The sequence below is a fragment of the Eriocheir sinensis genome, chromosome 25, assembly GCF_024679095.1.
Source record: "Eriocheir sinensis breed Jianghai 21 chromosome 25, ASM2467909v1, whole genome shotgun sequence".
Classification (NCBI taxonomy): domain Eukaryota; kingdom Metazoa; phylum Arthropoda; class Malacostraca; order Decapoda; family Varunidae; genus Eriocheir; species Eriocheir sinensis.
In genome coordinates this window covers 15,424,007-15,439,170 of record NC_066533.1, presented here as the reverse complement: position 1 = coordinate 15,439,170, position 15,164 = coordinate 15,424,007, and the positions used below count along the sequence as shown (strand labels likewise).

Below are 15,164 nucleotides of genomic sequence, written 5' to 3'. Positions count from 1 at the left end.
AATAATTACAGATCAACTATAACACAAGAGGGAGGAAAGATATATAGGAGAAAAAGGAGTAATTTATAAGATCATTTGTCGGTCATTGGAAATAGCAACATTGTTTACGATTTTAGACCAATCTCGAGATGAGGACAGTACTGAAAACACGATTATTAGCCTTTTTGATGGAAATAAACGCTATATTACACTTCCATGGAGCAGAGTAGAGAGACTTTATGCTTATGTTAACTTAGAAGCTACTACCAATCGTTGTTAAGAGTTTAGTAACACATAAGATAATGTTTTGATGTTACTTCTTGGAGAGCTTTGCCAGAATCCTAACACGTATTTTAAGAATTAAGTCTAAATGGAAGCCTGAACGTGTTTTTTAAGCCAAATAACAAGTATATAGCATGTTTAAGGCGTAGGAGTGAATATTAAAAGGCAAAATGGCGAGAACTTTGCATGTACGAGGTGTGTTGAGGCAGATAAGGGATGTGCTGGTGGTTACGAGTGCCCAGAATTCCTTTTTACCGTCCTCTCTTCCCTCCCTTTCACCTTCCATTCACTTTAATTCATGTCGTCACCTTCATCTGGCCTCTCGTAAGTCATGTCACCGTTCCCTAGTTACCTCCATCCCTCTCCTTCCTTCTCCATCCCTCCATCCTTTTCTTCTCTCCTCCCATACTGTCTCTCCATTAGCCTTCAAGATCCCCTCAGCCCATATCAGCACCTCGCCCATAGCCTCCAAAATCCTCTCAGCCCATACCAGCTTCTCACCCATAGCCTCCAAGATCCCCTCAGCCCATATCAGCACCTCGCCCATAGCCTCCAAAATCCTCTCAGCCCATACCAGCTTCTCACCCATAGCCTCCAAGATCCCCTCAGCCCATATCAGCACCTCACCCTTAGCCTTCAAGATCAGGAGCAAGATTGATGGCGAAGACCTTAACAAGAAGAAGAAGAAGGAGTATGTGACGTCGTTTATCACGGTTATAGATACTGAAGGTAGGTGTGGCGGGCATTGTTTCTCTTGTAGCTCTTGTATTTATTGGTGCTGTGTATTGTCACTGTTTATTCATTGTTTTTATTAGTTGTGTGTCCGCCGTTGTTCTCGTCAAGCTGTTATCTTATTCATCATAAATGTTACTGTTTGTCATGATTCATTGTCACTTTTCTTCTTTATAGTTATCATTAGTAATCATTGTCTTAAGTTGTCATTGATGTAGTTCACAGTCATTGTTCCTGTTGCTTTCAGTTACGTCAGTGATCATCTTTGTTATTATTATTAAAGAAACTAGTAATATTGATGAGGAGCAGGATACTTGATGTCTATTATATAACCACACAGGCTCTATTGTACATACATTCTAATATATATACATGAACATAGCATCATAAAACTTCATATGCTTTTCCCCTTTACAAAACATTAAAAAAGAATTAGGTAAATCCTCATTCCCCAAACATAAAACATTAATCAGCACATTCCCCCAAAGACAAGGTGTCGAAGATGGGCTTGCACCAGGCGGAGAAACTGGCCAAACGGCGCGACCTGAAGCTTGTAAAGGTGGAGGACCCGAACCTGACCAAGGGCAGCAAGGATGTGTACAGACTGCTGACGGGCAAGCAGTTCTTCGAGGAGCAGATCAAGTCAAAGAAGAGTGAGAAGAAATCTGCAGTGGGTACTAAGGTAATATAATTGAAGCTCTTTATTTATTTATTTATTTTTTAACCCATCCGCTGCAATTGGCACAGATTTGGCCTTCACTGGTAGCCTGGTGACATATACCCCCAGGTCTTTCTCTGGCTCTGTGGTGGATAGTTGAGTGTATCCCACGTGGTATTGGTATGCTGAATATCCCCTCCCAAGATGCATGACTACATTTTTCCTCATTGAATTGTAGCAGCCACTTATTGCTCCACTCCTGTAGCTTGGTGATGTCTTCTTGTAGGAAATCCTCCGTCAAGGGGCTAACATAAAACAGGTGATATTTAAGCAGTACCTGTCGTGTAAAATTCCTTTCTTCTAATCTTCATACCAGGACGAGAAGATCTTGGCCATCGGTGGGAACATATCCCAGCATGACCTGGCCATCAAGCTGCACAGCGTTACCAAGTGGCTCAGCAAAGGTCACCAGGTCAAAGTCAGCATTGCCGCAAAAAGATCTTCAAAGGAGGATATGGTAAGCTGGTTTTATTACTCAGAGATTGCCCATTACCTTCAATAAACCAAATGGCTACTCTCCAAAACTGAAGAAATAAGTTAAGAGAAGGGGACTCCAGGTCTTCAGCAATTCATTATTTTCCCTTTATGCTCTTTCATGGCTCTCAATAAAAACAAACAAGTCAGTACCAAGATTTGTATATACCTTTCCATGGCTTCATCTCTAATCTTCTTTCTGCCAATCAGTACAAAGAATAAATGCCTGTGCTCATGAAGTCTCTCACAACAGGAAAAGGTGTTCTCCACAATAGAGGAGGAGATCAAACAGCACAAAGGTCGGATTATGCAGCGCCACGAGAAGCTGGACGACATTCGGTTTTACATCGCACCTCCGGTACTGAAAGAGGAGGACAAGGAGGCAGCTCAGGAGGGTCACCAGGCACCAGATAAGGAGTCCAGGAGTGATGAGGCAAAGTGAAGGAAGTGATAATCTCTACATCTTCACACTTTAGAGAATAATAAGTCCAGTGGTGCGATAATGGTACTGTTTACGTATTAAGGAGAATATTGATGCATTGGTCTTGATATGATAATCTCTTGCCTTTCAGCTCACGTACTATGTAATGTTAAATGTACATAAAGTTTGTTATTTCTTAATGGGAGATGTATCATTGTGCCTCTCTAGTCATCTGTGGTCTCCTTCTATCAGTGAGCAACCAAGATCCATGGGTTTTCTTTTTTTTTTCTTTTTCTTTTTTACATTAGAGGACACGGCTCAAGGGCAACAAAAAGAAAGCCCGCTACTCGCCGCTCCTATAAAAGATAAAAGTAAAGAGTAGCCAAAAGAGAGGTCAATTTACATTCATTCCCTGCTTCTCTTTCTAACCCTTACTGCACACATCCCCTATTATTACAACCCCTACATTTTATACAAGTCTCATATGGTTCTGACCTCGCCTTAACCCCTTGGCTGCGGGTTTCCTACAAGAAGACATCACCAAGTTACAGGAATGGAACCAGTGAAGGCCAAATCCGTGCCAACCGCAGTGGACGGGTTAGATATGACACACCTACACAGTCTCTCCCCTAAAATCTATAGGAAATAAAACACTGTGCTCGAATCATTTTCTTTTTAAATATCTACTTGCAAGTTACAAATAATTTTTACGTACTTTTCAAAATGATAAAACGTGAGTGACAACATAGTTTGTACAAAAGTATATACAACTGTGGCTGCGGTAATTAAAACAAGCTGTGTGCGTGTGGGTGTGTGAGTATATGTGTGTGTGTGTGTGTGTGTGTGTGTGTGTGTGTTTAACAAGAAGCATGTACACTTAAAAGAGAACACAGTGTCGCCCCCACATGCATACCTTGCACAACAATGGCTCAACACGAAGGCTGTTTTCCATGCTCAGTTGCATCACTCTGTCGCCAGAAATAGGAATCTATAAAACGCCTGCAAGCATAACAATTTCTATAACTCCAAGAGCCTCGTTAAAGTATCTAGGCTGCCTATGACACCTCGAAACCACACAGGAGGCGGTGAATTGGAAGATAACGACATAGGACTGAGGGCCATGTTACAAGTCGAATCCATGAAGTTTCGGGTCCACACAGATTTTGTTTTAGGGGCCACATTACAAGTCGAATTAGAGTAGTTTCAGGTCCTTACAGAGTTCAGGATGAGTAACATTGTAGTGACCCGAAACTTCTCGAACTCAACTTGTAATACTCTCACTCAAGTTGTTTTTCCTCACTATCTATTCATCATTATATTTATCTATTTATCGATCCACGTGTCTTTCAGCATGTGCATCTCCCTCCCGATTTTCTCCCCTCTTTTTTTTAACGAATATTTCACTTTTTCCCATTCCCTTTTCATTTTATTATTTTTCTTTCCCATTCATCCCTTTCCTCCTACTCGCTTTCCCTCTCTCGCTCTCCTTCCTCCCTATTCCTCTCACCCTTTCTTCCATCTCTTTCCTTTCCTTCTTCTCATCACTATTTACCACTTGCATTTCCTTTCATTCTTGTTTCTATTATCAATATTTCCCTCTTACTTCCTTTCTCTATTCCTTTCACTTTCACTAACTTCTCATGTATGTTCCCTTCCTTCGTCCCTCTCTTTCTCTCCTTCCTAAACCGAACTTTGTAGGGACCCGAAGATTCTCGGATTCGACTTTTAATACGGCGCACAATGACATACCACACATACACACACTGAATCACCAACAACAAGTATATAGAAAGCCCACTGACGGAACTCCCTCGTAACCGTAACATCTGAGAAAAATATTTGGAACCTGAAGTACCGAGGAGCCCATCACATACACGCTGACATCAAAACATTTATTCTCTTCTTTTTCACTCAAGGTTGTGCTGAACTCGCTCACTGGTGGCTGACGTCCCCTCAACAACAACTTAAGTGTATGTGGGTGGTGGCTTGTGGTGCAGGTCATGAGATACCCACAGTGAATGGCAGCAGTGATGAGCTAAATGTGGGACCCTAAAACGGAAACACTAGTACCAGAATGACAGTGTTTATGACCTCTGATAATGTAGGGATTCAAGGAGCAGCAAGATTGACCACATGAAACGACTGGCTGCATCTTTCTCTTAACTTTTCGAGTCTCTAACATACTTAACAGACCTTATGCCATATTAGTTAACCCAATTACCATAGAGAGCTCTTGTGTGATGCTCTTTTTTATAGGAAAGGAAGTAGCTCAATAGGAAAATAAGGGATTAAAAAAAGACTCCCATTGTGCAGCTCCCACGAAAGAAGACAGAAGATATTGTCGAAAGAGGCTATCGTGCTATGTTCTTTTTTTACAGTACAGGAGGCAGATCAAGGCCACAAAATAAAAAAAGGATTAAGAAGACTGCTATATCGCTACTCCCACCAAAAAGACAATAAAGTAGCCATATAAGACAATCATATTCAATTAGAGAGGTGTCTTGATACTTCCCCTCTTAAAAGCACTCATCGTTACCGTTTACCATTGATGAGGCTTCAGACCCCGCTCCACTGCTAGTACAGCGCTCTGCGAGGGCCGTCAACAATTACGATGTTAGCCTTGATAACACTCCTCGATTCACTTAATTCAAAACATCGTAGTGAGTGAGTGAGTCTTGATTGCTTTCATGAATAGCCTCCTGATGTCCTTTTAATAAACTTGGCATCATCATCGACACTTGGCCGTGTTTGGGTTCGTACTAAATTCTTTCAAACTCGCTGAACATTTAAGTCACAGTAACGAATTAACCATGGGTGAGAAAGTGAAGAACGACAAATTACCATCGACTCTGAACAGCTAAAGTTGAATGTTCCCCAAGTGGCCGAGGGTGGTGCTGCCTGTGTGTGGAATGTGTCTACTGCTACTCCATTTTACCAGTCAACAGCATTACTAATTTCTGTTGTCACCCTTCCATGCCTTCCAATCAACGTTGCCAGATTGTTGTACTCATAAGTATCGTATTTACTGTTTTTTGACACTAAACAATTACCAGAAGACAGCAGGAATTAACGATTTTAACGCTGACTATAAATTAATCACATTATTGGGGTGCAAGAGACAGTTTTGGGGTCGGAAATCAGGAAATATAAGAGACTGGGTGGGATGATCTGGCACCTCTGCAAGTTCCAGTACCCAGTTATCATCCAGCCAGGGAGTGATGAACAGAGAACAGGTTACATATCTGAGCAGACTTTGAACCCCTTTGTGAATAGTAGATGAATAGTGGATAGTGGTGTAAATAGCAGATAGGGAGTCTTGTTAATCTATTTATACCAGTCACTAATTAGATGATGAAGTGATACTGTGAAGAGAGGCTGAGAGGTGAGTGTAGGAACGAGTCTAGTTGTGAATTTACTTAACCATGAGGTGAGAACATGAGATACGGAAGAGTGTACTGTAATTAGAAGAGGATGAGAGATTTAAATGTGGGAATGTGTTAGGAGATAAAATCAGAAGATGCAATGATATACTGTGAATAGAGGCTGAGAAATAAGAGTAAGAACATGTGGATTTACCTATATGAAATAAAAACCATATATGCAATGATGTAATGTGAATAGAGACTGAGGATGAAGTGTCCATGTCTAACTTTGAATTTACTTTACTATGAGAAAAATCAGATATGCAAAACTGTACTGTGGATTATCAAGACAAATAGAAACTTCTGTCATGGCCATTCTATAAAAACTCTCCTTCCACCGGTCAAGCAAAAACGAACATGACGTAAAATATCATGAGTCGGACAACGGAAGGACGTGACTGGGCCTCTGTGTGACGGGGAAAAGTTGGAAAGTTCCGTTTAGTCGGCGCAACATCTGTGGTCATATGCCGGAGAGAGACAGGAGGGGAAGGAATTATAGGAGAAGGGAACGGGGAAATTGATTAGTTGATTGGGGTGTGACATTGTGGCGTCGCTGTACTAGGGGGAGAGCGCCACCAGTGAGGGGGCTGAGAATGCACTATCACGACCTCTCCGCCGCGCACCATCACTGCAGGACCTCGAACTCCTCGTCGTCCTCGGAATCCAGGCGGTGGTCCTCCAAGTCCATGCCTGAGAGAGAGAGAGAGAAAAAAAAAGGTATACGGAGAATGAGCGAAATATCATCATTCTTCAATTTTAAGTCATACTGCAGATAAAATAAATAATACGGTTGACCCTTCATTAACATATTCACACATCGTCACCCTCATAAAATAATCCCCTAAGTCACTTTTCAGCGACTTTTAGGTTTTTGTCTACATCAATTTTTCAACATGACACCCATTTTTGTATAGTTGCCTTCGTTAGTCAGGGTTTAAGTGTTCTAGAATTGGCCTTTTCATTTCTGCCTAACTCTTAAGCCAAATGAGATAATGACAGTTCTTTTCTAATTTCCTGAAAAGTAGAAAATATGACTTAGGCAGTTTCTTTACAAAGGTAACGATATTTGACAAGGCTTTCGTAGGAGTTTGGGGCGTGTCCAGGAGTAGTTTTATGACCCTGGTGGTAGTGTGACCCTTCTTCTGTACCATAAACCTAATAAGACCTCCATTACAACCTGACTGACCCCCACTTTGACCTTTAGAAACAGCTGATGTGAGAAGTGAAAGTCTTATGATATTGACCCGAAACACACACACACACACACACACTCACTACAAAAAAAGCCCCACCAGTCCCAAATCCATAAATCCCATTAAAATAACACCTCCATTTTGCTTATATTTCTGCCTTGCATTTAATATAAGGTCCACTGTCATGCAAATCCTCAACAATCCCCAATTTAAGGTCAACAACCAGAATGGGTCAAGCAGTGTGCCCAGATACCCACTGATGCCCGTGGCCCCACCGGCTGTGGCGTCGTCTCGCATGTAGGGTGGCCGAGTGGGGACCAGCTCGAAGAGGGGCGTCTTCTCCGAGTCTATCAGCTCTTGGCGCATGCGGTTACACAGGTCGTCAAACTCCTTCTCGGTGCCGCAATAAAAACACTGAAAGGAGAGGATCGTTTTTTTGTTTGTTTGTCTTTTGTTTTGTTTACTGTACAGGGAGCAGCTCAAGGGCAAAAAAAAAGAAAACAATGAAGAAAAGCCCACTAATCACTGTTCCTATATAAATGAGTAAAGAGGAGTGGTCGAAAGAGAGGTCAATTTTGGGAGGAGAGATGTCCTGATACTCTCTGCTTGTGCTTAAGGAGCTTGCCGAGTGATAGAAGATGTAAGGAAAGAAATCATTAAGAGTGGGAGAGATTCGTAGCCCATCAAACCCCATAAAGGACAATAAGGATATTAAATGAGGATAAAAAAAATAGAAGAAATAAAGGATGTAAGATGCAGTAACCACACCTAATAGACCATACAGAGGTAACAAAGTAGATAAAAATTAAAGTTATACAACTGAATATCTGGTAAAACAATGCAATTTCTATCTATAAATATAAAACATCTCCCTCTTCCTCTTATCCATGACAAAAAAATAAAATGTAAACAAACTTGGGTATTAAACTATTCTTTCTCTCCTCTCTCTCCCTTCTCTCACCAGGGCGAGGGAGGGGTCGAGGTATTCCAGAGGCATCCGCTGGGCAAAGGAACAGTGGTGTGACCTGTCCATCTCCAGCTCCTCCTCTGATTCCTTGCGCCCCACCGTCCCGGCATCCTGGGTCGTGTGTGGGTCAAGGTACACCACCTCGTCACCTGCGGGAACACACATGGAACACCTGAAACACTTGCCTCGTATGATGCGTCTACAACTACAAGTGTTAGAAAATAAATGGAAAGAAGAAGAGAAGAAGGAAAAAAAGAAGAGGCTGGTTATATTAAGACTAAAATTAAAGTTCCATCACGACAAAGACACACAGGCCTCACCCATGAAGCCAATGAAGTACGAGGCATGGTTGGGCTTCCCTCCTATGAGCCCCAGCGACTGAGGCATTTTGAAGTATTTCTGAAAACATAAAAAAGAATGCCGGATTAAAAAGTATGCTTGCTGAAAAACAAAATAGCCTCAGTTCGTAAAAATAAATATGTGCAAATGGATCATGGAAAAAATATGGACCAAGCATCATTTCCCCTCTAATAAACAGACTGGTAGTGACCTTATAAGTATGTGTGTGTGGGGGGGAGGGGGGGAGGGCGAGGGCTGTCCCTATTCCAAATCCTACTCACATTTTTTTTAACAGTAAAGGAAATGGCTTATGACCAAAAAAAAAAAAAATAAATAAAAAAATAAATAAATAAATAAATGCCAAGCACTACCCCTGAAGAACCAAAGAAAACGAGTGGCAAGAAAAGAGGTCAATTATGAATCGCCAACCAAAGAAAACCAAAGCCGGCACAAACTAACCTAATCTACTTGAGCATCCTCTTCCTCCAGACCCAACTGCCTCATGTCTCTCAGTTCCATTTTTCCACCTGACCCTCTCTCTTCTTGTCCTTCCCCCCCTCCACGCCATCACGGTTCCCCAGACACTAGTACTTAGGCTGGGCTGTCCTGACTCATCGTGACTCACCTTGATGCCTGAGAAGTAGAGAGGGTTCATCTCGGCGAGTCCGAGGCGCAGCGGAATGAAGAGGAGGAGTGGGCGCCACATGCGGTCGCCCTCCCCCTGGCAACTGCACCCTAGAGGAGGAGGAGGAAAGGGTGTTATATTTTTTTGTCCTCAGAGGAAGAAGTCAAGAGCAAACAAAAAATGGGAAAAAGAACTGCAAAACTCCTCCTAAAATGGTACTCTCTTATTTCTCCAACCTCAATCTCATTAATATCCACAAAAAAAAAATTGAGTCCCTACATGCTGGCTATTACTCTAACTACTTCATTAATAACCACAACTAACTACATTAATAATACACGTTAATATCCACAAATGATAGAGGAATTAACCTTCATCTCTACTTCATTAACTACTTCATCATTATCATCGCTGTGGCTGTAACCTATCACTAACAAAAATATCATCACCACCATCGTCACAACACAGCCATCGCCACTCTTACTAATCTCGTCCATGATCACTATGTTGTCCATGGCCACGTTGACGCTGAAGTTGTTCCACTCGTCAAAGGGCGTCAGCTTCCTGTGGGGTCGGAGGTTATGATCAGTTAAAACCCAACTCACGGAAGAGAAATCAAAAGGAAAATAGGAATAGGAATGACGATTAAGAACAAGAGATGGACTTGGGCAGGGCATTCCATATATAGAACAAATAACCAACAGACAACTAATGTAATCCAGATATTGCAGAGGTTTGGGCAGATTGAAAGCTGGGTGGAAATATGAAATTATAGCATTCAAGAGGAGAGTATCAGGGCATCTCTCCGCTCAAAATTGACCTCTCTTTTGACCACTCCTCTTTTATATAGGAGCAGTGATTAGCAGGGGGGGTGGTCCTCTTTATTTTGCCCTTGAGCTGTTTCCTTTACTGTAGAAAAAAAAAAATGGGGGTACACTAAGACTAGAAAGAGGTGGAGGACATTGAAAGTGGCCTATGTCTTTCTGTGGACTTGAAACGGGTTAAAATGACGATGATGATGACAGTAATGGTGTTGATAATTTTACCACCCCATTACCTACACCATCACACATAACTTTCACTTAATTCCCCAAGCCACACCTGGTTAATCAACACCCTCCCAAAAGCTACACACCTGAGCACTTGGGCGACAGTGTTGGGGCCGTACCACTCTCCAATGGGCTTCCCCTCGTCCACCCCGAGCTGGGAGATGATGTGCAGGGAGAAGGTGGCCAGATTGTGGTCCTCGAACATACGCAGCACCCTCAGGTATGTGTCGTCCTTGGCATCCGTCCCCCACACCCACTCCCGGCCTGGTGGTGGGAAGAGGGACAAATATATCAAGGAATTACTGGTCTTACATGAGGCATCCAGGATCAGATGGTAGCAGAAAATTAAGCTAAATATATAATTCTCCTTCCCATACTTTTTTCTGTCCCATGGTGAGTGTACATATGTCTTGCAAGTATGGTAGACTGTTAAGGAGTAATCTTTATTTGTTTGGGAGCAACGAAAAATAAATTTTATATGCCTGCGTGTATTTTCCAGAAGGCGTCACTTACAGCCTTCTGATCCTAGATGCCTCATATGTGGAAGCAGACAGACATGACCTTCTCCTGTGACAAATATGGTTAATCTAATTTTCTGGTGATAATTGGTTTTGCTCCCATTTTTTCTTGCTCTATACTATGTTAATCCAGGCAAACATCACCTTCTGTGTTAAAGTAATAAAAATAAGTTCATATTGCCCTCACCAAGATGCCTCCTGATCAGCGCCTCAGCCAGAACCATCTGTCCGCAACGCAGCATGCAGCCCCAGCCCTTGTCCGAGGTGTAGCCGGAGTCCCCGATGGGTGGGAAGTTCCTCCGGTACGTCAGCCATATCCGAGACTGTACGTCGCTCCGAAGGGCCTCCAAGTCTAGAGGGAGAGAGGAGTGGAAGAGAAATAGAGATGGAAGGGTACAAAAAGGTAGGCGTGAAGCGTTACACCAAATGGAAAAACAATGAACATAGACACAACTAATCCACAGACTATTCACCTGCATTTATGTTTGTACAAGAATTCACACCAAAATAGAGATCATTTATGCCACAAAATCTAATCTTAGTTCCAAAATCTACCTTTTTTTGTCCTCTAATTAAAAAAAAATCTTCAGCCAGGCAAAATGGGGAAAGAGATCTATTACTGCAGACAATTTTCAGCCATTTATAAAGTGTCTAAAGACTGTATTTTTTAATGTATCAGAAATTCAGTTCGCCTGTTTGAGAAGCCTCTTGTATAAGTTGCAGAGATTTCCATGGACTGCTTAGTGATCCTACTGATAGTTTTATGAGGCCTCTGCATCTTGGGAAAAATAATGCATGAAAATCAGGTTAGTCTTCTCTGTGGCCTTGTTGATAGTCGTAATGGGAGACCAGCACACTTAAGAGTATGGACATAAGTCTGGCCAAGCTGTTACTTACTCTTCTGGGTTGAGTATTGCTTCCCAAGGATCCACACAGGTTCATCTGATTTGGGGAAGTCTTCGGGCTCACTCAGCGCCCCCTCATAGGCCATGCACGCTGGAAGTAGGTTGGCCTGATAACACACACCTCTCACACTCCCTGACACACAGCACACTGTCTCAGGAACACTTACACCCCCTTCACACTGTGCCGACTCTGGGCCATGACAACCCAGTGACTTTTAGGCCTCCTTCACACTGTGCCAAATCAGCATCCAGTGATCGTTTCTAGATCTCACTCCGACCATGTGCGACCTTTTCACATCAACTTTTCACACCCAAGACCTCGTATACCCCGAGTGGCTGGGTTGTCGTGGCCCAGAGTCGGCACAGAGTAAACAGGGCTTTACACTGTAGCAGACGCCAACATACACATATTTACACAATTGGAGTGACTAGTATATATGAACTCTATCAAAAAATTTCCTTTATACATCAAAATTGTTAATACTTTTATCTTTGAATGTCCTACATACAGATATTTACATGAATGGAATGACAAGTATAAAATCTATTGGAAAAACAACTGCTTTACACATCAAAATTCTTTACACTGGTCAACATTTGAGCGTCCTAGTGGTAGTAAAAATATAACTGACAGGGTGTGCACAGGGAAAAAAAAAAATATCGCTGTCCAAAATATACGGTGGAGACGAACGACTACTAACACACTCATCAACTCACATGTGGCAGGCATTCAGCGGAGCAAAACACAATAGCTGGCGGACCAGTATTGAAAGGATGGCATAAGACCTCCCATAAAAGACCTTGATCACATGGGGGGGGGGGGGTGGAAAAAAATAAGACAATCTGGATACGTCAATAACAGCAGTGGCAGTAGTAGTGGTAATATACAGTTAACAACCATGCCCATCAAAGTGTGAACAAACCTACAATACAACAGTGTGATTGAAGCGTGACGGCATTCGTTTATATACACAACAGCACCACCAGCGGACACAGGGGGGAGGGGGGGGAGAGAGAGGGGGGGGCTCACCGCCACTCACTCTCAGTCCCTGGTGGTTGCTAACGTACCTATCATCTCAAACAGGTAATGCAGCCGCCCAAATATTATAGAAAGGTAAGGTTCGAGGGCGTGTATGATCCAAAGGAGGTATCTGCGCCAGCTGTATGGAACTCTAGGGATCCATCTCTCAATCATACTCTATAAAGAAAAGACAAAGGGATTCAACTCTATAAAGTCAAAGGTTCTGGTCATTATTCTTGGGTCATGTCATCTATTTATCAACTATACTCTAGAATGAAAAGATTAAGGGACTGAACTCTATAGTGTTTCAAGGCTTGGTTCATGGGTCACACCACTCATGGTTCAGGCACACGCTAAAACAGAAAGGCAAAGGGATTCTAGATTTCCTGAAACTTTTTTTTTTTCTTCTTTTTTTTTGTTTGTTTGGGGATCACCTCTTCATCTCAAGACATACATGGAACACCCGAATCCCTCCCAATTACCAACTCCATATAAAAAAAACACTCGGTCAATAGAGTGCCACATTCTTATTCAATCAAAGATCCTCCCTGTAACTGAAAGATAAATTATACATAGAGCACTTACATCCACTGCCCCTTATGTGATACCTTAAATAACATGTAATCCTATTATAACAAGATGGTAATGTGAGTTGTAGAAAATGCATAAAAGCTACTAATATGTCATTGTTTACTATTTCTGAGATGTCCTGCTCACATAATTTAATAAATATGACTTGCATATGACATAATTTATGATGAACACTGTGTTTGGTAGATGAGCAACCAGTAAACATGATAATTCAGTGAGGTATTTTGAGACTTTCAATCAGTAATGGGCTCCATGGTAACACCCATGTATTGTTTTTTTAATATAAAATAATATGCTCCACAGTATTTTGTTTAGCTGAGGGGAAGGGAGCAGAGCTCCCCTCAGAAAAATTACTGTCCTAATAAGCCTGTCTCTGTGACCTGAATGGGTGTAGCTGTCACCCATTTAGGTGAGACCATCTTTTAGGGTCACTGTAAAACAGATAAATAAATATTCATAACACATCCACAGGGAGTTCTGTCCCCCTTAACACCCCTGACAAAACAAGAGGCGAACAAGCCCTGACCAGCAAGTGATAGTTGAAAATCTTCACTACATATGTATCTGGGCCACACCCACCCCTCGCCTACACTCCAGGCCACGAACACAAAACCAACACAACACACTCATAGCTGGTGCCAGGACCCCACAGTGCCACGGACCACGCCTCGCAAACCACCCAGCAGTGACCCTCTTTGTGCCACCCTCGCGCTAATGACTCATCCCTTTCAACCCTTTCCCCTCCACACAGCAGCTCCACGGCCTCCTCCAGCCACAGCACGCCCGCCACAGCAGCTCCTCTCTGCTGTGGTGCCTGGTCCGTGCCTGCAAGGGAAGGGCGTCAGCGCCACCCCGTGTATCCAGGCGCGGGGGTCACCAGTCACCTGCGATAATGTCATCCATGGCCTCCAATGTTTTGGTTGTGACGTCACGGCAAGGGAACGTTCACTAGTAATTTATTTTTTTATTTGTGTCAAGTTGTTGTGAGTGATCTGTGGGTTTGTGGTTTATTTTACCAGTTGTTCAATTTAAGTAATATATCACATCGTCTCTTGTAGGGTGATGAAGTCTTGAGTACGTATAAAAGTCAGTCTCTCTCTCCCTCTCTCTCTCTCTCTCTCTCTCTCTCCACATATGTTATAGTTATCACTACAAAAGAGAGAGAGAGAGAGAGAGAGAGAGAGAGAGAGAGAGAGAGAGAGAGAGAGAGAGAGACGTATCCTCTATACTACGACGTCGATCGCTACTACTACTACTACTACTACGACTATCTATCTATCTATCTATCTATCTATTTATACTACTACTATACTCACTACGTCATATCACATTAACGAGAGTAGGAAAATAAAACAAATTGACCTTTATTACGTGGCGCCCATCAGCCTGCCAACTTTCCTTGAGTGAATATATTATCGAAACAACTGTGAAGATGCTCGTATACCTCTCCTATACATATATTGATAATGGTCAAATATTGTACGTGGTAATGGAAAGTGATATGAAGATAGAATATAGGAAAAGTTTGACCCGTAAAGCCTTTTGTGGTGGGAGAGAATTAACCATTTATAATTTGTGAACCCATTAACCCGACGCGGTGCCAGTGTAATATCCCGAAGTAAAGAAGAATTAACAGCTAAGTGAGAATTAACCCTGTATAATTAGTGAACCCATTAATTAACCCAACGCAGAGCCATATAGGTTACCACAGTTTACCTTCCTCAGGTTTCCCCAGGTACTAATTCAATTTATCTTCCATCCCGAAATAAAGAGGAATTAACAGCTAAGTGAGAATTAACCCTTTATAATTAGTGAACCCATTAATTAACTGGACGCATAGCCATTTAGGTTACCACAGTTTACCTTCCTCAGGTTTCCCCAGGTATTAGATTTAAGGACCATCAAGAACCAAAATGAATTAACAGCTG

The 15,164-nt window shown here is 42.3% G+C and overlaps 2 protein-coding genes across 9 annotated transcripts; one reads left to right on the top strand and one right to left on the bottom strand.

The window, feature by feature from the left end:
- Positions 1–276: 276 nt before the first annotated feature.
- LOC127003470 (uncharacterized) lies at positions 277–2,806 on the top strand. Its single transcript, XM_050870203.1, has 4 exons — positions 277–990; positions 1,482–1,675; positions 2,028–2,168; positions 2,439–2,806. The coding sequence occupies exons 1-4, from the start codon at positions 432–434 to the stop codon at positions 2,625–2,627; spliced, it is 1,083 nt and encodes a 360-aa protein (XP_050726160.1). The 5' UTR covers positions 277–431; the 3' UTR covers positions 2,628–2,806.
- A 459-nt stretch (positions 2,807–3,265) lies between these two features.
- On the bottom strand, positions 3,266–14,235 carry LOC127003469 (cysteine protease ATG4B-like). 8 transcript variants are annotated; one of them, XM_050870198.1, is made up of 11 exons: positions 14,121–14,235; positions 12,693–12,822; positions 11,617–11,715; positions 10,907–11,071; positions 10,288–10,465; positions 9,637–9,716; positions 9,153–9,262; positions 8,509–8,587; positions 8,183–8,337; positions 7,479–7,635; positions 3,266–6,718 (listed from the first exon to the last, which is right to left on the bottom strand). In XM_050870198.1, the coding sequence occupies exons 1-11, from the start codon at positions 14,133–14,135 to the stop codon at positions 6,654–6,656; spliced, it is 1,233 nt and encodes a 410-aa protein (XP_050726155.1). In that variant the 5' UTR covers positions 14,136–14,235; the 3' UTR covers positions 3,266–6,653. The 8 variants fall into 8 exon arrangements, with proteins under 8 accessions (XP_050726155.1, XP_050726157.1, XP_050726152.1 ...); XM_050870200.1 differs by having other exon boundaries at positions 14,062–14,137; XM_050870195.1 differs by lacking the exon at positions 14,121–14,235 and adding an exon at positions 13,816–14,036 and having other exon boundaries at positions 7,497–7,635.
- Between the last annotated feature and the right edge of the window lie 929 nt (positions 14,236–15,164).